Here is a 26,626-nt window from a genome sequence, read left to right as displayed (position 1 = left end):
CTAGACTCAGTTCCTGCATACAGAGTGCTTTCAGGACTGGTCTCTTACTTGGTAATGTGTAGGTGATTCCTAAGAGGTTTATTGTAATCTGTTCTGTGTGTAATTTAAATATTGATATGGACTGACTTGATCTGTAAGGCTTAAATAGTTGCGGTTCATCGCCTGCCTAAGTCAGGAGGCTGGGTTTTGCATGCATTATAATGAGACTAACGGATGCATCTGAAGAAGGATAAGGAGAGTCAGTATGGAATTTTATGGAGAGTATATTTGGTGCATAAGGGTTGGTTTGAGTGTGCGCTAGAGGTGCTTGAGGCAGAAGCAGCATGGTGGGGAATAAAGTCTGGGGAAGCTGATGGAGCATTGTCAGTGGTAAACAAGAGGTTAACTTACACAATCAGTTAACTGGAGCGGAGCAAGGCAGAGCTGTGAATGTCCATAAGGATAAAGATACTAAGCTTTGATGAAGAGCTAGAGGGGGAGCCAGCAGAGAGATTCAAAGAGCAGGTTGATGTGGTCAGAGCAACAAGCCAAGAAGATGATTATAGCAGCAGAATTTTGAATGGACTTGGGGAAACTAAGTTTTCAGGAATCAATACATGACAGTTTTAATGGAATGGCCAGAAGGAGGACTGAATCCTGGAGAGGTCATGTAAGAAGAAGCCATGAGATTTCTGCTTGGATGTATGTCTCTAGAGCTAGGGCTGACTCAATGATGGCACCCAGATTATAGGCGTGAGTGACTGAGAAGAAGCTATTGTTATCCATGGTGATGAAGCAAGGGAAAGAGGAGCGACCAAGAGGTCATGTTTGGCCATGTTGACTTTAATGGCATGTCTACACTTACCTCCGGAGCGATCGATCCAGCAGGGATCGATTTATCGTGTCTAGTGAAGACATGATAAATCGACCACCGAGCGCTCTCCCGTCGACTCTGGTACTCCACCGCAGTGAGAATAGCAGGCAGAGTCGACAGGGGAGCATCAGCAGTCGACCTACCTCAGTGGAGACACCACGGTAAGTAAATCTAAGTACATCGACTTCAGATACTTTATTCATGTAGTTGAAGTTGCATAACTTAAATCAATCCCCCCCCCCACCCCAGTGTAGACCAGGCCTAAGTTGGTGGCTGGACATCTATCCATGGAGAGATTTCAGAAAGATGGATAGAGATGTGGGTTTGCATGGAGGAAAGCAGGTCTGGAATGGAAAGAGAGATTTGTGAGTCATCAGCAAAAAGACAACCAGGAAAGTTGTGCAAGTAAATAAGATTATTTAGTGATGTGTGATATATAGGGAGAAAAGAAAGGACAGAGCCCTGTGTGACCCATACCAAAAGTTGGAAAGAAGAAAAGGACAACCACTAACTGTATCGCTAAAGATACAATTCGGCAGGAGGAGGAGGAGAAACTGGAAAGGCTACGGGAGGATAGAAAGCATGGTTGACAGTGTCAAGGAAGAGGAAGATGGAGTACAGACTCTGTGAGTTGACCTTGAAGAAGTCATTAATGACTTTGACAAGAACAATTTCAGTGGAGTGTGGAAGGCCTGGTCTACACTACGGGATTAATTCGGATTTAGCAGCGTTAATTCGAATTAACCCTTCATCCGTCCACACAACAGAGCCATTTAGTTCGAATTAAAGGGCGCTTTAAATCGATTTCTGTACTCCACCTCGACGAGCGGAGTAGCGCCAAAATCGATTTTGTTAATTCGAATTAGGGTTAGTGTGGCCGCCACCACCGAATTAATGTGGTTAAAATTAATGGGGTAGTGTGGCCGCACACCACCGAATTAATGTGGTTAAAAACCGAATTAATGTGCTTAGTGTGGCCGCGCACAATCGAATTTATACAACCTGTTTCCCAAATTCGAATTATCTAAATTCGGATTAATCCCGTAGTGTAGACATACCCGAAGACAGAATTCAGACTGGGGGGTTGGGAGCTGGGGAGAGGTGGGAATGGGATCGAACTGGAGGAAAGGAATTCCAGACAGCAGTTGGTCATATACAAGTTTTATATTTTAGCTTTGTGCTCTATATTGAAATGTTACGGGCCAGTTAGTTTAAAAAATATTGAGAAATTTTCTGACTTTGTACTAGTTGTCATGTGATCTTGTATATCCATATTGATGTTTTTATTTTAGTTACTTATGTAGAGTCTACTTGACTAGGTGATGATAAAAGAAATATTGTATTATAAAAGACTCTTTTAATTTAGTGTGAGTGTGTGTGTTTCTGTTTCATGCTGAAGTTAATTGCTTAATGGAACTGCTTTGATGTACTACGAATATCTAATAACAATGGAAGGGCTGTGAAATGAGTACAGTACCATTCCCTTCTGCCTCACTACTGCTAAAATGTACATGTAGTCTGTGTGCAAGTAAGGAATTAGAAAGTAAACTGGGCGGAAAATCAATGAGATTATCCGGCTTTAATAGTCTTTCAGACTTTTAAAATAACATATCCAGTATACTGTACTATCTCTAATGAAAATGCCCTCTAAACTGAGGGGTAGAGTTTTAAATCAGGGTAAGCTGCTCAGTAAGGCTTATTTAAAGTTTGGGATCTGATGCACAAATATATGCATTATTGTCTTTGCTCATATGAGTAGTCCTATTGGGGTCAAGCCTTGGTGTTGGGAATGTTGTGTTTTTGACACGTCCTCCCTAATGTCAAATGTGCATGAGAATTTCAGTATGGTGCTCTATACCCTGTGTTTGTTCTGAGGAATGGCCATGTGTGTTCTCAAAGGAAAAACTGTTAGTTTCACATGTTCGTTGCTGTGAAGAAAATTTGGGGAGAGAATGGGGAGGAAGATTAGAATTAAAATTTAGCTGCAAAACAAAATCGAGCCTGATTCCACAATCAGATCCATGCAGCAGACCATTGTGTCCATATGGTGTCCCATTGGGTCTTCCCACATGTAGATCCAGTTGCATAATTGAGGCCTTAGTGTGCGTCACCCCCTATGTAAATATCGGAAGAAAAGATAGTAAGACACTTTCTTACTTTCTGCTCTTATCCTTTCACTAGGAACTCTTTTCTATAAGGAACAGATGTGTGTTCTGTTATACAGTGCCTGGAGTACTATGCTGTTTCTCGTGGGCAGTGGGGAGTGACTGGACTTTTTCAGTAAAATTAACATTTATTTTTAATTAGAGATGTTTAAAATATTCATTTAAAAGCAGAAAACCAGAATACATAGCATTAAAAGTATGCTGTTGTGAATTTACAGTGGTAGTAACCGGCAAATGTTTCATGAAAAATTATTTCTGAGAAGGATCTTCTAAAAAACATTTAGTTCCATATAAACTTTTAAAAGAGAATATTGGAGCAGACTGTGCTCATAAACACAAGGCTCCAAAGGAGGAAGGTTAAATTCCCCTCCCCACCGCCTTTATAAATAAAAGAATAAAAGCACTATAGAATAAAGTTTGTTGAGATTCATTTACATTTGCATGAAAAACCTCTCAAAGAAAAATTGCAATTGCCTTGGCGTAACAGGCTGAAAATATTTTAGGCTAATTGGAGACTGTCTTTTCATAATATGTTCTCTTTGGTTGAGTTTTGATTCTGTGTTGTTGAATTTGTTTCTGCTTCTTAATTTTCATATTTTTTTAACTTAACATATTCTGAAGAATTTAAAATACTTCTGCAGTTCTCATTACCAGTAGTGAAATTATCTTCTTGTGTTCCATTGAATGTATTTTTCCCCCCCCGCTCTGGCTAACACACACACAAAAAAAAGTCAGAGCAGTCTATTATATCCTATGAATCCTTCAGATAGTAATGAAGGCTTCAAAGTGTGTTTTTATGTAAGTTCAAGTATAATAATTTCCTTTTCGTGAATATTTTAAACACATCATCATATTTCTTGTATTCACATATTTTAGTTCTGCAAAAATCACCTCTGCAGTCTAAATTCATTTTCTTCCCATCTCTTTTGCAAAATTTACATTTTGTCTTGCAACATGAATTAAATGTTGACTATTAGTCACTCATGATACAGGTCAGATGGATGAAAATGGAGCGGTTGCTACGTTGCCTGTTGTACAAAACATTAAGTTACAAATGCAACTCTCATTTTCCCTTGCATAAGGCACTGAGGCGTGAACTGAAGGATAAAGAGCAAACCATTCTGAATGCCGTAGACCAGGCACGAGTTTTCCTTGCCGACCAACCAATTGAGGGCCCTGAAGAACCAAGAAAAAACCTGCACTCGAAAACGGGTCAGTTACTGTTTTCTTCATATTTGGAACATGTAAAATGAACGTTGCAACATCAATAGTTAGGTCCCAGTATACATTTTATAGCTCATTATTTATGTAGCCTTCTAGAATTTCTAAAGCAATTGAGCATTTCACATCCTTTAAATTGATCAAGTATAACCATCGTTGCTTTGTAAATATCCAGTGTTCAATGATGGAAGGAGGAAATGTACAAATAAATCACAGAAAGCTATATTTTATATTAAAAACATTTTGAGGAGGCACATCTGGAATTTTTCACCTTTCATTATAAACTCAAAATATGGATAACATCAGTGCAATTTTGTAAATTCTTGCTTCAATAACAAAGCTATGCACCTGAAATATGATTGTGAAGAATATTGGAACATAAGCCATTATCTGCATATATTACTCTTTTTGTAAAATATTAACCAAATTAGATTCTGGAATTGCCTGATGAATAATGCAACACATCTGTTCTAGATCAGTAGTCTTTTAACTCTTAGCAACTGCAAGAGTTGACTCATATTTAGCTATTTTCAGGAACCTGAGAAAAAGTAGTAAGTCTATTCATAATTGCTCAAAAGAAAAAAATATAATAATTGTATAAGTACATACAGTAAGTATAATGTAGCTGTAGAGTAAATTCATAATTGTATCTCTTCTGTTACCATGAAATCTTACTGCTGAAAATTGCATGGTAATTGTACTAGAAATAAACTGGTAATTTAAATTATTATGGAGTAATCTGCAGAAATCTGAATTACCGTGCAGATGCATTTCATTTAGTACTCTATATAATTTGCAAAATCATTATATGATTATTTCTGTCCTGTGTTAATATTCATTCTCCTGATTTCATACATCCTGTAGAGCCTTCTTGACTACTTTTCAACTTAATGTTAATTAAAAACAACTAATGTTATAGCAATCTGACATTACTTTTGTGTAATTTTCTACCACAAAGAGTTTTTTATTTTCCTCATTTCTGATTCCCTTCTTTGGCTTTGCATTGCATAGTTTAACCTGCTGGTTAAAACAAATGAACTTACTTCTTGGTTGTTGTATTAGATCTTATCTCCTGCTATTTTGAAAAATCTAGAGTATGTTATGCAAAATTCGGTAGTTTTGCATCTTATTTAATATGTTGTATATATAATAAATGTGCTGTTTGTCCAACATTGCATGAAGTATCAAGAAGATGAAAATAATATATTCTGATTTTAGCTTTGCTCATTCAGCCAGTCATGACCTCAGCAAATTTTATAACTTACATCTCAAAATGTGTAAAAGCACCCAAATCAATCTGTGCCAAATCATAACACACTACTAGTCCCAAGCGTTTTTTATTCAGCAATATTTGTCAGGACTTGATTTTTGTAAGCTGGTCAGTATTGAATGAAAACATGAGAGTGATCTTTAGATGAGGATACATATGTTAAATTCTCGCAGTGCAATGTTATGAAAACATAGTATCTTGTAATATTCAAAAGGTGGTGGGAACAGACTAAGAGGGTGGGTGACCATGGTAAACCGCCAAATGATAATTGGCAGGCAGGTGGTCTGTGAGTGTTTTATGAATATCTCCTGTCCACATAGCATATTGCAAAAACAGTACCTTACTGTACATAGATTCATAGAGTGTGAGTCCAGAAAGGGACCATTTCTTCGTCTAGCTTGACCTCCTGTATGTCATAGACAATTTGGTTCTCCCAGGTTACCCCTGTATGGAGACCAATAACTTGTGTTCGGCTAAAACATATCTTCCAGAAAGCCACCCAGTCTTGATGTGAAGACATGAAGTGGTGCATTCTCCATCTCTTGCCTTGGGAGTTTATTCCCCTGCTTAATCACCCTCACTTTTAAATTTCTGCCTTATTTCTAATTTGAATTTGTCTGGCTTCAGTTTCCAGACACAGGTTTTTGTTATGCCTGTCTCTGTTTTATTAAAGATGCAAATAATCCAATTGATTAAAGTACGATTCTACAGGGGTAGGTGTGGCAGAATCTGGCCTTTAGATCATAGTTTTCTTGGTGCAGTGACTTTCTTTCAGTCTATGCTTATCTAGCACAATGATATCTAGAAGTAGATTGAAGCCTCTAGGCTTATACAGATAATAACAAAATAAGAGTTAGAATTTTCATCTTTCTTAACGAGAACATGTCTGGTAACCCGCCTCTTGCACTGGGGGCAACACCAGATGTTTCAGAGTAAGGAGGAAAAAAACCCCTCTACCCAAAACACACAATTCTAATGCATCATAGCCAATTGTGCAAGGATATACCTGGGGTTGCCCTGGGATAAATACCCTCATGATCTGTGCAATATCTACATGCAGTGAAATGAGAATTCCAGAGTAATGCAAAATGATGACCAACTAATTCTAATATGAGACCAATTCAGTGTCCTAAGTAAACAGTAAAGTACTTGGTAATCTCACTGATCTCTTTCTACACCTGAAAATACACAATAACTACTCAATTAACTATATTTCAAGAATATGTCATAGATGCTGATAGTATTTTAAAATAGATCCTGTCAGACTTTTTCCTTTCAGACATTGTCTTTGAAGCGTTCTCTGTTACTCTTTTATGAAAGGCACTTTACAAAGATGAACTGAATTAAGCGTTTAAAACAGAACTGGATAAATTCATGGAGGTTAAGTCCATTAATGGCTATTAGCCACAATGGGTAAGGAATTGTGTCCCTAGACTCTGTTTGTCAGAGGGTGGAGATGGATGGCAGGAGAGAGATCACTTGATCATTACCTGTTAGGTTCCCTCCCTCTGGGGCACCTGGCATTGGCCACTGTCGGTAGACAGGATACTGGGCTAGATGGACCTTTGGTCTGACCCAGTACGGCCGTTCTTATGTTCTTATACTATAATTTAGTTTTTGTATTAGATTATTTAGCCTGATATTAGCTAATTTATGCTCAGTTTTATGTAAAATGTAATTTCTATCCAGGCATAAAGTATTCAACAGTATCTTAGGGCTTGTCTGCAATAGAACACTCAGGCCAGCTAAGCTGAATCAACTAAAGAGGAGAATTTAAAGCATGTTAGTTAATCCCCATTAAACCCATGTAGACACTTTTGAAGTAAATTAAGGTAAACTGAATTAATGGCAATTTCATTCTGTATGAGTCCACACAAGGATTTAATAAGGTTTAACTAATGCAGTGTGAATTCATACCCTTAGTAGAGCCAAACTGACTTTCCTCTGTTCCTGTGTAAACAAGACCTCAGATTGCAATATAGTAAGGGTGTATGGAACATATGGAAAGGTGATGAGGAAATGCATGTGGAATAACAATATGAGTAACTTGCTAGGCTTGTGGCTTAGATGAGGACCGAACCTGCACAAGACTGAGGTTATGCTGGTAGAGGTGAGAAATTGGTGGAGAAGATACCAGCTATCTAGTTGGAAAAGTTTCCTTTTCGTTGTTACTCAGGTGCACAGCCTGTTGGTTCCAGAACTAGTTCTGAGTGTTAGGTATAGTGGCAGTGGTCAATACTGTTTCTTATTTCTGACACCAACAAAAGGGTTGTGTCCACTCATTTACACGTGGACCTCGCCACAGTATCCACACCTTTTTCAGCACAAGATTTGATTATGACAGTGCATTTTATGTGGGACTGTACTTTAAAACCACTCTGAAACTTGCTGGCTGAAAGTATGCAGGGAGTTTGTTTAAGATGTACAGGTCTGTCGCATCTTACACGCATTTAACATGCGTGATTTCTGCTTTACACGGTCAGCAAAAAAAAAAAATACCAAAAAAAGAGAAAAATAACAATTTTAATACTGTATCTGTAGTGCAGGCGATTTTGCCCACCATTCAACTCAATGTAATTTTGACTATACGTGGTTTTCGCTTTACTCGCTAACCGCGGAACGGAACCCCCGCGTAAGATGAGACTCGCCTGTATTCTTTATAGGAACCACCTCAATACCAGTGCTCCAACTTCTTTCCTGGCTTCTATTTATTTCCAGATCCAATTTAAGATTTTTCATATACAGCCTTCAGCGGATTGGGTCCTAGTTACTTCAGTGACTGCCTCTATCCTTTTGTAGTACTAAGATAGTTGAAATTGTCCAAGGTTCATGGTCTAATACCCTGTGGCTTAAGTGCAAGGAGAACAGAAATGGGGCATTCTCTGCGCTGGGTCCTCAACTGAGAAAGTCACTTCCCTTTTCAGTTCACGAGAGCCTGATTCTGTTAACCTTATAGCCACCTAAGCAAGGCCTGTTTGCTCCTCTGCACTTTTTGTGGAAGGGAAGGAATACGTTGTTTGAGGGTATTGAGCAAAATCTGGAGGTGAGCCCACACTAATCAGTGTGGGGTTTGCTCAAACAAAAGACACTTTAAAAAATCTTTATTGTTGGGTGATACATTGTAAGAGGGAGTATAATACCTGCTCATGCATTACAAGATACCTTATATTAACTCCATTGCTGCATTACATGTAATAAGATCTTGTTATATGCCCTACGATAACAAGTACATTAACTTAGGTTACGACATTAGCTCTGATGCTGTTCCCTTTGAGCGTGTTGGCCTTATGTTGCAACTGTGCAGTAACTGGCACTTCTGAACACTGAACCTCCATAATCCAGGAAATTTTCTTTTTGAGTTCTTTCTTATCCCATCTGTTTTTTCTTATGATTTCATCTTCATCTCCCTAGGGATCACATCATCACAAAAGAACAAGCCCTTTTCTTGCTTTTGAACTTCTAGCTTCTAAATACGGTATACTGATAAACCACCATGCTAGCTGCTAGATTTTATAAATCAACAAGATAAGGGCCCTGTGAAAATGTTTATATTTTTAGCTTTGTTGTCACTTGTCCATGATGTATAGTAAGAAAATTTAGAGGAGTATAATTAACTGCTTGCAGACATTTAGATCAAGAACATAGCTCCAATTAGTTTCTCAGATCCAAGAATTATTAGTGAAGTTACAGGCCATGAAAAACACAGACAAACAGAATATTATTTTGTTTCCCTTGGGTTCTTAACTGCAGATCAGCCATATGACCTTCTCGATATGGTAAGCATTCCTGTCCTTAAAATGAAGTGTACTATAAAATAAAGTCCTGGCAGATCAGGATGATACAATGAAATTGCGAACATTTCCAGAAGTCTTCAGTCATAACAATGTGCTTTGCTAGTGTAGAAGCTGGTTAAAGTGATCAAATCCCCACTTAAAGTGAGCAATTACTTAGTAGCAAAGGTTATTTTAATGGACACATCACTTCAAATGAATTTAATGTCACCATCTGTTCTACCTTTAAATTATAAATGCAAAAACATATCACAGTTGCATCAGAACAATATTATATATCAGTAATTTACATGCATATACTTTAGTTATTCTAGCAGGCATCTGGCATGTGTTCATGTTTCATACATAAATGAAGGGGAACCTCTTTTTTTTTCTTTTCCTGCTGCCCAATGCAATGAGAAATTCCCTGATGTAATATTTTTATCCATAGCAAGGAAAAATAAATTAAGAACTTACGTTTTTAAAAACTTTGCTTGGCATTTTGTCTGATGGGTGGGAATTGAACTGGTGCCTGCAACATCTATTTCTGCCAAAGTACCAGTCCAGCTAGTAACCATACACCTACCAAGATACTGAACCAGCCGGTTGTTAGAAAGCCTGAAAAGTCACTCCTTTCAATCTCTCCCTATATTACAATTTCTGATCTCATCCATCTTTGTCTTTTCTGAAAGTTTCTGTGGAAGAGTGGAGACATACTAAGATTACAACATTATAACTATGGAGAAGAGATATTTAGCCAGACTTATGGGTCACCAGTTCAAGTTCAGTCCATGGTGGTAAAGCCCAACTTTTTTACTATATGTTGGCTCTTTGGTGTCCTAGGTGAAGTGGTCTCAAACTCACTAGTGGACAGGTGTGTGACAGATCAACAAGCACAAGAAGTGGCCAGGGATGTAAACACCCTCTTTCCCTCTCCAGAGGTGGCATTGGAATCCTGCACATGGCCAAAGAGGAGATTTTTAAAACAGAATTTTGGGCAGCTGGAGTAAGGGAAGTGAGATTGAACCTGAGGACATAATGGTTATTTTTAGTGTTGTAATGTGGCAGCAAACAGACCAATTTGTTTACCAGAACAACCCCAGAATGTTCCCAGAGCAGTATTGATTCTTACAGTATGTACACTGTGCCATGGATACACTAGGAGATGTTACCCAAAAATCCTACCGGTGCCATCAACAGCACCAACGGGAACCTTAAGATATATCTGTACTGCAACTAGAAACCCAGGGCTCAACCGTGCCAGCTGACTTGGCCTCATGAGGCTCGGGCTAAGTGTCTCTTTGATTGTGGTGTAGACATTTGGGCTCAGGCTACAGATCAAGCTCAGAGACCCTCCCGCCTCACAGGGCCCTAAAACCCAGGCTCCAGCCCGAGTCTGAATGTCTACACCACAATTAAAGAGCCCCTTAGCCCAAGTCACCTGGCCTGGGCCAGTTGCTGGTGTTTAACTGCAGTGTAGATATACTTTTAGTGTTCATGTTTAATTGACACATGCTTGTAAAGACTCCAGAAGCCACCACAGCTGTGTCTGTACTAGGTCTCCCACTGCTGCTTCTAATAATGCAGCTGATTAACAGGCTGATTGATGAGAAGGCTTGTGATCATAAGCTTTTTATTTTATTCCCCTTTTAACATACCAGTGAGGTGTCTTTAGTGGATGGATAGCTGTCTCCTCCACCATCCTCCGGGAACTGCCAGGCATGGCCTCTGCGCCACTAAAATCATAGATGGTCTTTGGTGGGGGAACATTAGGCCTTCACACCATTCATCCCCAGTACATCAGGAAGCAGAACCACATACTGGGCTGCCCAGAATCAGCATCACAGCAGAGGGGTTCCTCTATCGTGCCTCTTTTCTCTAGAGGAATGTCTCCTTCACCAGGGACTGCAGGAAGTGAGGGGTGGCTTAGAGATGCTACCCCAGCTCTGTATCACCCAAGGTTTCCTCTTACACAGTGGAGAGTCATCAGGGAGCCAGTTAAAGTTGGCTTTTCAGCCACTCGGCATTGATGAGAGAGTTGGGCCCTACACTTCCATTAATTTACATCCATTTTGCAAAAATATTGTGGCCTGATTTGAGGTCACAACGCTCTTGCAAAATGGAAGCAATTTTTGGTTTAAAAAAAAAAAAAGTTGAGTATCCTGTGCTGGTAACATGTATGTGCTCTCACATGCTCTCTCCTCTGCATCACATGACTCTTCTTGGCCTACAGGAGAGGTGGAACACCTGACAAAGTCTGTGACCAAAGGAATGCTGCAGAGCAACTGAAGTGCTGCTTCTCTGTAGGGGCGAAGCACTCTGCCTCTACACTACTTCCATTGTGCTTGGGAACCAAGGGACTGTCCCATGAAATTAATCACTTACCAGGTTGGCCCATATATTTTTAAATTTAAATAATTTTATAGTGCAAATAATAAAAAGGATAAATAGCTATTTTTTCTGAATTTCCCTTTTAAAAATAGAAAAGCTTAGGAATAAGCATTAATATGCTTTTCTGACAAGCCCAAAATTAGTTTTGCTGTGTGTGAGTTTTCAGCTTAATCTCTAATAGAGAAACCCTCTTTTTCCTGTCGTAGTACAGTTATCTTTCTGATTTACCTGTTGGTGTGTTAATGCAATGGCTGCTGAAGAAGAAAAGCTCTGTGTGGCTCGAAATCTTGTCTCCCTCACCAACAGAAGTTGGTCCAATAAAAGATATTACCTCACCCACTTTCTCTCTCAAATACCCTGCGACCGACACGGCTTCAACTACACTGTATTTAATATTAAGGGGACACATGTAATACTAGCATCCCTCTTCTTTCCCTTTATTGATGTCTTTATACTGGTCTTCCCAGAAATATCAACTATATACAAACTCACACTTCAGATATTCAGTGTTCTTTGCTCCTAGTAATTCATTCATCTGCAGATTAAAAGTAATTTGTCTTTTATCCTGCAGCCATTTTCCTCATTCTTTATCATTTTTTAATTTTCTTTGATTTCAAGAACCTTCAGTGTTAATTGGAGAAAAACCAAAGGGTTAAGATGAAAATGATCAACCATCTTTTTCCCCCCAACTATATGCACAGTAGATATATGAATTATGAGGAACTAGTGGCATGCCGTGTTATGCCTGCATGGATGGCTGCTTTGAATTTGCCTAATTGCTACATTTTGTGGTACCCAGTTGCTTCTTATTATCTAAACTTCTTGTTCCTGTAGTACTTTTCGTTGTAAGCAAGTTTTCTGCCAGGGTTATTAGAAGCTCGAAGAATACTTTTCATTGGAGTGATGCTAAAGACACAATTTTGTGATGACAATACTGTTGGATTCTTCCGATTATGAGCTTGACAATATCCTATTATGCCTGTTTAAATGCTCTGAAAATGCTCATAATGATGACAGTGTCATTTGCACCCATCACTTTCTGCTCCAAAGATTCACTGAACCGTGGAAAAGAGAACATGTTCTGTATAATTGGGGGAATGAACATTAAATCAGCTCCAGTTCTTCTATGCTGTTTAAAGAGCATAGTAAAGGTAAGGGAAAATAAATTTAACTATGGCTAGGCAGAGAGACCACTAGCTGCTGTCAGGCCCTAAAATGAGCACTTTTTCTATAGATTGAGGAATGAACAAAAATAAGTGCTTAAAAAACCAAGAACTGGTGGAACTAGGAGCAGCTTAAATTATCTAAAATCAATTTGTAAACAAGCAACACACTGTTCATACATAATATTTTCCTTTTTACGTATTGTCCACTCCTTGAAATCTGTTTGCTTAGTGTTCTAAACCTCAGTTGTAAAAGTTCACATCCCATTGCAGTTTACCTCCACTAGACATTGAGAAATTTTTTTGCTATTTTCGTCACTTTGTGACAAAAGACGCTTATTGAAATGAAGCAGTTGCAACCAGAGCAGTGGATTTTTTTTCTCTCCCTGATTCCAAGGTCAGTTAATATTTTTCCTCTCTGGTAACCAGATGGTCTGATTATAGAGCTTTTCTTACTTTCTGAGCAGCTGCTGAAGTGGAGATAATGTAATAAGTACCATAAAAAAGAGACTGATCAATCAGAAGATTTCATACTAAGGGAAGACAAAAAAAGCAACAGCTAGTTTATGGTGTTTTTGTCAAAGTATAAAGGAGTTGTGTATCTCTGTGCCAGCTTGTTTAATGATGGACTGATGAAAAGATTTCCTAACCCAAGGAAAATTGTCACTGTTAAATCATCTTTTGTGAAATCAGGTCTACAGTTCTATACTATTCAACCAAAGTCACTGCAAATGTGTTCTCTGCTTTAAAAAATAAGAGGTTTCTTGTTAACGACAATGGCAAACATAGTTATGCAAGATGAATTTGTCTTTTAAGTGAATAGAAGTTAAATGATTTTATACTCATGAAACTAATTATCTTGCTTTATTTCCATAGTAAATGTCTTTTTTTAAAGCAAGTTGATAAGCACTCCCAAGGGTTCTATACAGTTAAATAAAACAATCTCAACACATTAATGCAACTAGTATTTTTTCAAATGACATGCAATAGTCATGTTTGCACAATGACAGTGAATTAACAAATAACTTTCAAATGCCTTTCAACAGCTTCAAGAGAATGTTTCTATTTTTATTTCTGTTCAGTTCCGATTCTTATGCCACACCTGTCACCATGGACTCTGGGTGCCTTCCACACAGTAAGGGATATGACTAACATCTGTCACATGTGCTTCTGTTTGGTGTTAGCTAGCAGGACAAACCAAGTAAAAGAATCTTCCTCCTTCTCTTCCCCAACACTTGCCATCGCTGCCATCTTCTCAGGGTCACCTTATTAGAGTGGGTTTTTTTCCCCCTTTCAGTGTAGAATACTTTTCTGATTTCTGTACCCAATACTGTCATCAAGTGCTGACATACTTGCTTTCCAGTCAGGTTGGAGAATGAGGCCTTTCTTGAGCCTGCTGATCAATACCGATCAGCCAACAGCTCTCAGAGAGATTTCCCATTCTTCCAGAGTTGAAGCTAGCTAGCTGGTGGCTTGTGTAGTTTAAATTACAGTGGAACCCCGCTATAACGCGATCATTGGGGTCCAAAAAATTCAATCGCGGTAAATGCGGGGTCGCGTTATAGTGGGGTTCCACTGTACTTGTGTTCAGCTTCCGCGCCCTGGCTAGGGGGAGGGAGGGGGGGAGAGAGAGAAAAGGGGGGCGGCCACGGCTTCCTTCAGCTGGGGCCCTGGCCACTCGGCCCCTCCTGCCGCCAGGGCCGGCGGGGCCCGATTCCTGGGGCAGCACTTGGGATTGCCGGCTGGGGGAGGGGGTCCGCAGGGCTTGCCGCGCTCCGGCTGGAGGTCCCGCCAGCAGAGCGGGGCTGGCCGCGCTCCGGCCGGCCAGAGTCCCGCCGGGAGAGCGGGGCTGGCCGCGCTCCGGCCAGGAGAGCGGGGCTGCGGGGCTTGCCGCGCTCCAGCTGGTGCTCTGGCTAGGGGAGCGGGGCCCCCGAAGACTACCGCCGCCGGCCTGCCGCGTCGACTGCTGGGAGGGCTCCGCGCCACTCTGCAGCCCGCTCCCAGCAGGGTGCTTCCCTCCTCCGCGCTGCCACCCCCTACATCGGTCCACGGAGGGAAGGACGCGGGCTGGAGCCGGCCCTGCCGGGGACAGAGGTGAGAACCCCAGGGGCGGGCTGGGGCTGCAGGGAGAGTCGCTCCTGCTGCAGCCGCTGGGGCATGGATCCCAAACACCCCGCGCCTGCCAGACTTGCCCCGCGCCTTCTGCAGCCGCCGGGGCCAGACTCGCTCCGCGTTATAAACGAATTCGCGTTATCACGGGGCGCGTTCTAGCGGGGTTCCAGTGTATCACTAGCCACCTGACCAAGATAATTAAGTCCCTGTATCTGACCACCATTTTATGCAGAGATGCCAGATTATCTCTTATTTAGTTTTTAAATCCTCCAAAAAGGATCATTCTCTTTTATCATAAACAATTTAGTTTTTAACAGTATTGAATTTCCAAAATAAAACCTGCAAGTTGTTATACTGTACAGAAAAGTAACTATTTGCAAGTGGAAATGGAAAGCATTTATTACATTTTGTTTTTTATCGCAGCATCAGTATATTTGGTACACAAGAAATTATTTTGAAATAGTCCCAGGACTTTACAATCAGTAAATTGACTCTTTGTCACTGGATGATTTTAGTCAATTCAGATTATTTTAGAAAAGCTCATGGCAGTTTTAAACTCTTAACATGAATAATTCCCAAATGAATTAAAATGAAAACTCCATTGCTATCCCCAAGTAATCAAATCCTGTTATTGTCCTTCCTATATAATTTATTACTTTAATAGTTGATTTTGTCTAAAATCTTCTAAATGACAGTTCTCTCTCTCCCCTTTGCAGAAATCTGTTGCAAAGGCTGGGTTAAAAGGTCATCTCAAAACTGAGCGTAATGTACAAGGTAAACTGTGTTGCAGAATCCTGTGGTGGTGATGTTCAGGTGGCAGGGTAGAGTCTGAGATTTTCATGTTAACTATAGCAAATAAAATTGTACCAAAAAAGCAAACAAACCCAGAACAACATCGAATATTTGCCTCTCATAAGTTTCCAAGTGGTTCTTAACATCCCTATTCATAATTCCTCTCAAAGCATCTCTCGGATGATCTCCAGCTTTCCTCCATTCCCTCCTCTGTGTCACAAATATTGAGTCGTCTTCATGCCTAGGTTACCAGTGCCTGGGACTCTACATACAATTTATACCTCATAGCCTGTTGACTAGTCATATCTACCTATGCAGCCCCAGCTTTCTGTCACAAGTGTCCCTGGAAGTCCGCTCCATAAACATCCTTGGTATCACCAAGTGTGGTCAGCATCTGGATCAGTTATGGCTCTGCAGGCTAAAATGTAAGGGAAGTTTCCCTTAATAGTTTGTGGCATTTGGGGAATTGCTTGGAATATTTCCCTGAAACATTTGGTAAGCGTGAGTGCTCAAAACTTCCCTCTGCCTTTTTCTCAGACTTTCTCCAAAACAGTTTTTCATTTTCCAGAGGTTTTTTCCCCCAGTTCTAGAACTCAAACATGCTCTGAAATTGACAGTCATAGATTCCAAGACCAGAAAGGACTACTGTGATCATCTAGTTTGACCTTCTGTATAGTACAGTCCACGGAATTTACCAAAAATTCCTAGAATATATCTTTTAGGAAAACATCTAATCTTGTTTTTAAAATGGTCAGTGATGGAGAATCCACCACCACCCTTGGTAAATTGGTCTAATGGTTAATTAGCCTCTGTGGCATACCCAGGGTACAATCTGGGCTAGTGAGTAGCTGTCATCCCTACCCTTTAGTCTGCACTGCTTTGCTGCTATTATCTCCACTCCTGGACTGCTCACAAACAGCCTCCAGCATATAAGTCACTCCCAGTTATGTTGGTGTGCATTTGCAACCTGCCAGTCACACTCAGGCTTTTACCAACCTGAATTATACTGCAGGGTGACTCCAGCACACTCCCAGTCCCCAATTTTTCCTCAGAAATGTATGTCTTGTACTTCCCAGCTCATATAAAGTCCATCATTTTATTAATAGAAATGATCTGCACAAATCCTGTTATCCCAAACACACTGGTTTAGATAAAAACAATAAAACAAGTTTATTAACTACAAAGTAATAGATTTTAAGTAAATACAAGTAATGAGGCATAGAAGTCAGAAATAGTTACAAGAAAAATAAATTTAATACACAACTAGTGCCTAACTTAACAAACTATGTTAAATTCAATGCAAAGTTTTTCTCACCACAAGTTCTTAACAGGATTACTGGCCAAACTTCTTAGGCCAGGACCCATAAGATTGGCCATACTGGGTCAGACCAATGGTCTATTTAGCCCATTCATAGTATCCTGTTTGCCAACAGTGGCCAATGCTAGGTGCTTCAGAGGAATGAACAGAACAGGCAATCAAGTGATCCATCCAGTACCTGTGTAATGGCAGTGCTCTCCCTCTGCTGCAGTGATTAGATGGATAGAGAGACAGAGGAGGAAGAGGGGCTCTTGTGGCGTCTCCTTTTTATAGTCCTCCCTCTCCTTTGAGAGGCATTTCCAGATGAGATTCAGGAGACAAAAAGTCTGCATGGACAGGAACCCCATGCTGTTTCTTTGCTAAAATGCAAATTCTCGCCCACACCCCCTTTCCTGCCAAAGAATGGCACTTTAGCAGGTAATGGCCCATTGACCTTGTTTAGACCTGGCTGAGGCGTCAGTTTGCCCTTTGTCTGAGGAACTGGTTTGGCCACTCCCCAGAATTGGAAAATGTTTAAGTAACACCACACAGTGAAATCTTTTAACTTTACATCTAATGTTACCACACATAATTTACCAAGATGATAATGGTCAAAAAACTATAGTTTTCAAATGATACCTCACAAGGGATACTTTGTACAAAAATTATTACAATAGTGTACAAGGGATGAATACAGGGGTACAGTCTGTCACACCCTTCCTGTTAAAAATTTACACCTTATTTCCAGTCTACATATTCGCCTCTGGCTCCGCTGTTGTGCATGTTCTGTTAAATTTTTTTAGCTCACTTCCTTGTTTGGTTTACGTAGTCAGCAATAAAATTTCTTGCAAGCTGCTTTGCAGTTTCCAACAAGGCTTTGTCATGGCATTTTATTAAAAAAAAATCATAGGAAAACAGAGGTTTTCATGAAACGTAAAGTACTTCTGCCTTCAGCTGTCATCAAATAGATTCTGATAGTATTTCCATTCTTGTGTGTACCAAAAGCAGGTCAGGGGCTCACAATAAATAAATAAGTTTTTCAAACTTCACACAATGGGCTAATAGCAATTCTTTTTTTAATTTAAACCAGGTCCTTCCATCCATACTTACCCGTAGTTAAGGATGTCTGATTTTCTCAGCTAAAATATGAATAGTACAAAGTTGAATATTTTTACAAGTTCCTTTTGTGTTAATTATCCCCAGCAAGGTTGCAGTGTTAGAGACCAGGGGTTAACAAACTGATTAGTATTCACCTTCATTAGAGGCATATTAATAGCATATATTTTTGCCATCACGATAATATACTTTTGACTATAACATTATGTCCTCCAAAGAAGGAAAACCTTGTTCCCTTTGTTTCTTTTTTATAGCTGGCTGATTGATAAGCCAAGTCAGTTATAAAGATATTTTTAATGGCTACCCACCACTGGATGGAAGGTTATTTGACTCATTTGATCTCTTCCAATAAAAATGCTGCTTTCATCTTTTTTCATTAATGTCATTCTTATATTTATAGACAACATTCACTTTTAATGGTTAAAACTGCATAAATGAAATGTTCCTAAAATGCTGCTGCTTTTCTGTACATAGAAATGAGTGTAATACCATTTAGCTTATTTTTATGTGCATGCAACATAAGAACGGCCGTACCGGGTCAGACCAAAGGTCCATCTAGCCCAGTATCCTGTCTACCGACAGTGGCCAATGCCAGGTGCCCCAGAGGGAGTGGACCTAACAGGCAATGATCAAGTGATCTCTCTCCTGCCATCCATCTCCATCCTCTTACAAACAGAGGCTAGGGACACCATTCCTTACCCATCCTGGCTAATAGCCATTAATGGACTTAACCACCATGAATTTATCCAGTTCTCTTTTAAACGCTGTTATAGTCCTAGCCTTCACAACCTCCTCAGGTAAGGAGTTCCACAAGTTCACTGTGCGCTGCGTGAAGAAGAACTTCCTTGTATTTGTTTTAAACCTGCTGCCTATTAATTTCATTTGGTGACCCGTAGTTCTTGTATTATGGGAATAAGTAAATAACTTTTCCTTATCCATTTTCTCCACATCACTCATGATTTTATATACCTCTATCATATCCCCCCTTAGTATCCTCTTTTCTAAGCTGAAGAGTCCTAGCCTCTTTAATCTCTCCTCATATGGGACCCGTTCCAAACCCCTAATCATTTTAGTTGCCCTTTTCTGAACCTTTTCTAGTGCCAGTATATCTTTTTTGAGATGAGGAGACCACATCTGTACGCAGTATTCGAGATGTGGGCGTACCATCGATTTATATAAGGGCAATAATATATTCTCAGTCTTATTCTCTATCCCCTTTTTAATGATTCCTAACATCCTGTTTGCTTTATTGACTGCCTCTGCACACTGCGTGGACATCTTCAGAGAACTATCCACGATGACTACAAGATCTTTTTCCTGACTTGTTGTAGCTAAATTAACCCCCATCATAGTGTGTGTGTGTGTATGTTGGTTTATGCACCATAGATTTCTTCTGCTGTTCCAAGTATTTCTGTGTCTGCAGAAATTGTGTGTGTGTGTAGGGGGGGTCTCTTGCATGAAAGAGGAGCCCTCTGGGAGTTACTTTATTTGTTTCAGTCACTGTGACAGCAACGTTCCCTCAGAAGAAATAGGCTGGATGAAGCTGTTTCCAGAGCTCATTGAGGCCACTCTGAGTGCCAAAAGGGCTTGCTTGAGTGTGAAATGGAACTTTCCCTTCTCTTTACAAGATGAGTGGACTCTCGGTCCCTGTTGTAGAAAATGAGAGCCATTGCTCAGTCCCAAGTCTGGAACTCCTGTATGTCAGCACATCATGCTGCTAGTAGACCACCATTCTTCTTTGAGTGATTGCTCATGTGTATTCCACAATAGGTGTGTGTGCTCGCCATGTGCACTGGTGCCAGAAGTTTTCCCCCTAGCAACCCCTGGAGTGGCGACTCCATGGCGCAGTATAAGGGGCACTGCGTGCTTCCCTCAGTTCCTTTTTCTGCCGGTGAAGGTGCTTCGGAACTGCTCTGCTCCAGCTTTGCTGTAGCTCGTTCCCAAAATTGCTTGTTCGTTCAGTGTATGGTACCTGTAGTTAGTTAGTTAAATTAGTTTAGTTTAGCTAGAGCGCCTGGGCCGGGACATGCCCCGTGCCCCGGGTTTTAAGTCGTGCGACACTTGTAGGCGATCTATGCCAGTGAGTGATCCGCACGCAGACTGTTTACGCTGTTTGGGGGGAACCCATCTCAGCGATCGCTGCAAGATTTGCAAGTCATTTAAGCCTCAGGTCAAGAGAGAAAGGGACATTAGGCTCAGAGCTATTCTGATGGAGTTGGCGCTGACCCCGGCTCCGGCGCGCCGCTCCGAGTCAGCACTGGGCACCGCAGTGTCAGTGCACGGTGACCCTTCGGCACAATCGACTAATCAGTGCCGCTCCCTGTCCACGGGGCACGTCAAGAAGGCTAGGAAGAAGCCTTCTTCGCCGCGGCACCGGAGTAAACCTGGGACAGAGGCTAGACCCATGTTGGGCAATCATTGATCCCCACCGGCCTCTAGGCCTCTGACTCAAGTCCAGCGGAGTAGCCAGGCCCATTCGTAGCGGGCCTCCCCAGATGTCCAGATGCCCTCCACACCAGAGGCCCTGCTGGCGGCCCGGGATGTTATGTCCATGCCGGTACCAGGAGCACCGCCGATGTCGGCCCCGCACTCCAGAGGCAAGCCGCCGCTGGGATCTCCGCGGCACTTCACCTCATGGCATAGCTCAAGGGTTAGGTAGGGAGGAAAGGACGTGCTCGGAAGGGGTTCAGCGTGTCCTCCTAGAAGCAGGCGGCCCTCCATGCGCCGAGCCTACTTGGCAAAGTGGTCTAGGTTTTCCAGATGGGCGGATGAGCAGGGCGGTTCCCTGGTGGCCACCCCGATCAAGCTTATTCTGGACTACCTCCTTCACCTTATAGCCCAGGGCCTGGCGCCCTCATCAGTCAAGGTGCACCTGGCGGCCATATGAGCCTTTCATCTGCCGATGCAGGGCCACATGGTATTCTCCCATGCTATGGCTGGCCGATTCCTTAAGGGGTTGGATCATCTCTTCCCGTATGTTAGGCCCCCAGTCCCGCAGTGGGACCTAAACCTGGTGTTGGCCTGTCTCACAGGGCCCCCTTTTGAACAGCTAGCCCTGTGCCCCTGGTCACACCTCTCATGGAAGGTGGCCTTCCTGGTTGTGATCGCATCAGCTAGGCGAGTCTCGGAACTCAGGACCCTGACCTCCAAGCCCCTGTACATGGTGTTTCATAAAGATAAGGTCCAGCTCTGCCCGCATCCTTCGTTCCTCCCGAAGGTGGTCTCCGCCTATCACATGGGTCAGCCGGTCCTCTGCCCCAAGCCCCATGTGTCCAGTGAGGAACACACGCTAGATGTGAGACGGGTTCTGGCTTGTTACCTGGAGTGGACTAAGCCGTTCAGAAAGTCCTCGCAACTGTTCATTGCCTCGGCCAAGAGCATGAAAGGTCGGCCGATCTCCACTCAACAGCTCTCCAACTGGATCACCTCGTGCATCCGTACCTGTTATGACCTGGCAGGAATCCCTCCGCCACCAATTGTGAAGGCACTCGACTAGGGCGCAGGCTTCGTCGGCTGCCTTTTTGGCCCATATCCCCATTCATGACATTTGTAGGGCTGCCACATGGTCTTCAGTTCACACGTTCATCTCACATTATGCGATTGTCTCTCAGACCAGAGAGGACACCGGGGGGAATAGCTCAGTGGTTTGAGCATTGGCCTGCTAAACCCAGGGTTGTGAGTTCAATCCTTGAGGGGGCCATTTAGGGATTTGGGGCAAAAATCTGTCTGGGGATTGGTCCTGCTTTGAGCAGGGGGTTGGACTAGATAACCTCCTGAGGTCCCTTCCAACCCTGAGATTCTATGATTCGGTAGGGCCATTCTCCATCCCAAGAATTTGTGAACTCCTTCCCATCTCCAACAGGTATAGCTTGGAATCACCTGTTGTAGAATACACATGAGCAATCACTTGAAGAAGAAAAGATAGTTACCTTTTCTGTAACTGGTGTTCTTCGAGATGTGTTGCACATCCTGCCCTCCTTCCCCTCTGTCGGAGTTGTCTGGCAAGAAGGAACTGAGGGTGGGGAGAGCACGCAGCGCCCCATATACCATGCCATTGAGGTGCCACTCCAGGGGTCGCTAAAGGGAAAAACTTCCAGCACCGGTGCACATGGTGAGCACGCACACCTATTGTGGAATAGACATGAGCAACACATCTCAAAGAACACCAGTTATGGAAAAGGTAACTGTCTTATCAGGCTCCCACCAATTGTTTATAACAAGGAAGAGATCTGGCAGAGTGAAACTTTAGACAGTGTGTTTGTAAGTTACAGTAATGTCAAATAATACTATGCATGCTCAGGTCTTGACTCTAAGTGGGAATTAAACAAAAACTTCCAGACATAATCAGTGTCATCATCCATTTTATCTCCTTAAAACTAAGGCACCCATCCTTGCCATATTTATCCTACCTTCAGCTTTGTTTGCTCAGTTGTAACAGCTCTCCATTGACTTAAATGGGATTTTTCTGGGGATCCCGGGTGCAATTTTCAAAGCCGCTTAGGGGATTTTGACATACAGCATTGAAATTAATGAGGAATGTGCATCTAAATCTCAATTCTGTCATTTTGGTTAGCAATCCTGGTTTTGGTTTTGTTTCTGTTGTGCAGTTCTAGCTTTGCAGTACTCCATTTATATGACTGTTTAAGTGGAACATTAACATTAAAATCACTATTGCGGAGCTGCAGAAATATTTAAGGTGTGGTACTGAGAAAACGTGATTCACTTTTACGTGAATTAAAGAGAGTTAAAAGAGAGAGAAAAAATGTGGGTTGGGGCAGAGGTTCATGAACTGGGAAGGTGAGGTGGCACACCTTGCAGATTACTCTTGCAGATTCCAGAGGTACCACAAACACCAATAGCCAGTCCTAGGCTCTTGCTTTTTGTAATGCATGGAAATGAGGATGAATTTCTTAGCAATTATCCTAGCCATGTTGTTCTTTAAGAATAAAGTTTTGTTTTTCATTTTTTTAACATGGACTTTTCTTGTTGATTTATTTTAAAGAAAAATCTGCTGAGTTATGATGAGCTCTGAATTGGCTGGATGACTTATCAGATAGTCTTATTGAATGTGCTCCTCGTACAGAATTAAATCTGTTCAACCAAAAATGAACAGCAGCTTTAAAAAAAAAAAAAAAAAACTAAACCCTGAAACCACCTTTTCACTGCAGAGTTGACCCCAGAGGAGAAAGCACAGAGAATTGCCAAAGCTATGCGCAAGCAGTCTTCAGAGGTGAAAGAGAAATGGGAGAGCCTGAATGCCAGTGCCAACCACTGGCAGAAGCAAGTAGACAAAGCATTAGAGAAACTGAAAGACTTGCAGTGTGCCATGGACGACCTTGATGCTGACTTGAAAGAGGCTGAGAATGTGCGAAATGGCTGGAAACCAGTAGGAGATTTACTGATTGACTCATTGCAGGAACACATTGAGAAAACTACAGTAAGCATGACATTCTTTGTGAATATAACAACTGTTTTTAGCAGTGTAGTGACATACTGCCCCCCCAGAGCCAGAACCTTTCCCTATTATAGGGAAAGGCTCCAGCAGTAAAGAAAGGCTCTGGCAGTGGGTTGGCAGCAGGGAAACGCTCCGGCAGCTCCTCACGGCTAAAGCCCTTCCTCGCTGCCTCCCCTCTGCCAGAGTCTTTTCTTACTGCAGTGAAAGGCTCTAGTAGCGGGGAGCTGTCGAAGCCTTTCCTTGCTGTCTCCCCCTGCCAGAGCCTTTCATTGCCGCATGTAGCTACATGCTGCAGTGTGGACGCAGGTTGCTTTTCACTAGTTACGCATACCCTTCATGCTGCCTACAGGCCTTATAGTTAAGTTTGCTCCAGAGCATTTCCTATCAACACAATTATTAAACTTCAAGGAAATTGCTAATTAAGGCAACATCTATAATTGTCACTAACTTCATTTTATATTCCTTAGTACCCAAATGATGTCATACCCAGAAACACTCAGACTCCTCAGCTCCACAGCAAAATCTCTTTCAGTTCCAACATACAAGCATGCACAATACACACTGATCAAAGCCATGCTCAAATGCACAGGTTTACCTCTGACCTTAGCGTGTAAAGTTACTCACGAAAAGATCAACCATCTTGGATTGTAAACATTTGCAAGAAAGATTCCATCTTTATATGTATTGCAAATTATGTGCATGTATGGTACTATGTAAGTAGTATATCTGACTGCTTCACTTAACTGGTGTTCATACATAAATGAGTAGGGCTTTACACCTCCGTCCTCTGAAGTTTTGCTCAGTCTGTTCAGGTTCAATGGAACCTAAAAACTTTGAGTCAAACATAGTCAAAGCTGATTTATATCCAGACAGCAGTTGATTTAAGAGTAATGCATACATTCCTCCCCCTTTCCCATTTTAGTATAGACAGTAAACCAAGCTCTTGCATGCTGCAGGGAATAGCTCTTTGTTCTTGTGTTAAGAAACGGTTTGTCATATCTTGATGTCATTTCTGCAAAGGAGGGTAAAGCAAAGTCTATTAAATTTTTATTGCTGTGGAAAGCAGAAAGATCTGCTAGAGTTGTGGGGGACTGTTGGCAGCCCACAAACCAAAATTTCCCCTCTTGTCAGTAGATGTCTCCTGTGAATGGGACTGATTAAGGATAGTTTCAAGGAAGGTAGGGAATAGTTGGATTGTCCAAAAAAAAAAAAAAAAAAAAAAAGTCTTTTTCTAGTTGTTGTTGGCTTGTTCAATGATATTTAGTCAAGCTCTTCACAGCATCAAACAATTACTTTTACCTGCTCACAGCAAGAAAGACATTTAGTGCATATTTTCAACCATAACTAAAACTTTTACTTTTTAATGATATATTTAGTTTCGTTTGAGTCAGAAAACCTTTCTTCTTTTTTGATCATAATAGTTTTAACTGTACAGTCAGAATCCCATAAAGTATTCTATTCCTTTTCCTTGGAAGATGCATTGCCTCATGTTTGCTAATTCAGTAACGAGGTGTTTGAATAAAGATTTTGCCAGCAGCTTTTGATCAGGGAACAATAGTCAGCCTTATTCAATAAATTTGGTTTAAGAATCCTTAATGTGAACCAGTATTACTAAAACTCACTGTAGAATATTGCAGTATTGGATGAAATCCACCCCTGTACAGAATGACCACACAAGCCCTATGCACCCCTAAAAACATCCCTGTACAGAATGACCACACAAGCCCTATGCACCCCTAAAAACATATTTAAGGCCTATTTTGATAGCTTAAGTGGGATGTAAGTAGGCTTTATATGGGCACTGTGTACAGAAGTGGATTTAAAGTCAAATAATACAACTGGGTAGAATCCTTTACAGTCAAAAACTATAAGTAAATAGGCTTTCCTCCATAGAGAATGCTGATTACCTCCTTTGTATGCTCTTGTTTAGCATATCTATACTGCCGTGTCAGTGTCAACCAAATGTAACTGTTTTTTGTTTGGCATGCAAGCTTTCATTCTGTTCTGTAAGATGGTGGTCAAGCCAAGTGTGTGTTTTCTTTTTCTGATCAGGCTTTCAGAGAAGAGATTGCACCAATCAACTTGAAAGTTAAAACAGTAAATGATTTATCTAGTCAGCTGTCTCCACTTGACCTTCATCCATCTTTAAAGATGTCTCGCCAGCTGGATGACCTTAATATGCGCTGGAAACTTTTACAGGTATGCCCTCCTCCTTTCCCTGAAGGAGGAAGTGCTTCAGCAGTACTCTTCTTTTTCTCTTACAAAACAAATTATTACTATTTTTCCCTTATTGCTCTCTTGACTCTGTTACCATAGTGGCAAAAAGCAATGAAAGGAGCTGTCTTTCCTTTACTGTCTTGACTGATAGCCTCCCTTTTCTGCTCTCTCAGCAGTTCACTCACTCAAGGGACTGCGTTAATCTTTACAGACTAGATCTTATTTTCGTTTCACCTGTGTGATAGCAATATTTGTACCAATTTGTAAGCACTGAAATAACTCCATAAATCATAGTTATTGAAACTTTTGAAAGTGTAAACATATATTTCTGCTGTGTTGCCACCCGTATAGAAGTTGATTTTTTTTTTTTAAATGTCCAATTTCCATAGGAAATTTTTCATGAATAATGTGAATACTGATAGGTCTGGGACCATGGGATGGGGGGAAGGAAGTGAAGGTTTAGGAGCAGAAAACATGCTTGAGGGGTCTGGAGTGGATTCATATGGCTTATATTTGACTAGTGCTTCAGTGGTCTAGGACTGATAAGGCAGAACCTGTGTGTCTATTTAGTTGATTTACAGTTTCATGCTGAATGAAATAATGAGGATTCTTAATTTATTTATCAGTTTACCAATCTTTTCATTTCCCCCCCTCTGAACCACTATCTTTTATGGTATTTTTTTTTGTCAATCCGCTTCTATTAATTTTGATTTCCCCAAATCTCAGACTCTGTCTCCTGCCACACACACAAGGAATTGGGGAAATCAAAATGTTTTGAAAGAGGGGAAAAAATATGTCTCCTTT

At 41.2% G+C, this 26,626-nt stretch overlaps 1 protein-coding gene across 1 annotated transcript in view; it reads left to right on the top strand.

Annotated features, from left to right (window-relative positions):
* The window catches only part of UTRN (utrophin), a 513,556-nt gene that overhangs the window by 356,617 nt on the left and 130,313 nt on the right, over positions 1 to 26,626 (top strand). The window contains exons 55-57 of the mRNA XM_026649537.2: positions 4,101 to 4,230; positions 23,319 to 23,587; positions 25,658 to 25,804. Of these exons, the coding sequence (XP_026505322.1) occupies positions 4,101 to 4,230; positions 23,319 to 23,587; positions 25,658 to 25,804 (546 nt within the window). The remainder of the gene's footprint in view (positions 1 to 4,100; positions 4,231 to 23,318; positions 23,588 to 25,657; positions 25,805 to 26,626) is intronic.

The sequence above is a fragment of the Terrapene carolina genome, unplaced genomic scaffold (assembly GCF_002925995.2).
Source record: "Terrapene carolina triunguis isolate 2854851 unplaced genomic scaffold, T_m_triunguis-2.0 Scaffold85, whole genome shotgun sequence".
In the NCBI taxonomy this organism is placed as follows: Eukaryota; Metazoa; Chordata; order Testudines; family Emydidae; genus Terrapene; species Terrapene triunguis.
This window is presented reverse-complemented; position numbering and strand designations above follow the sequence as displayed.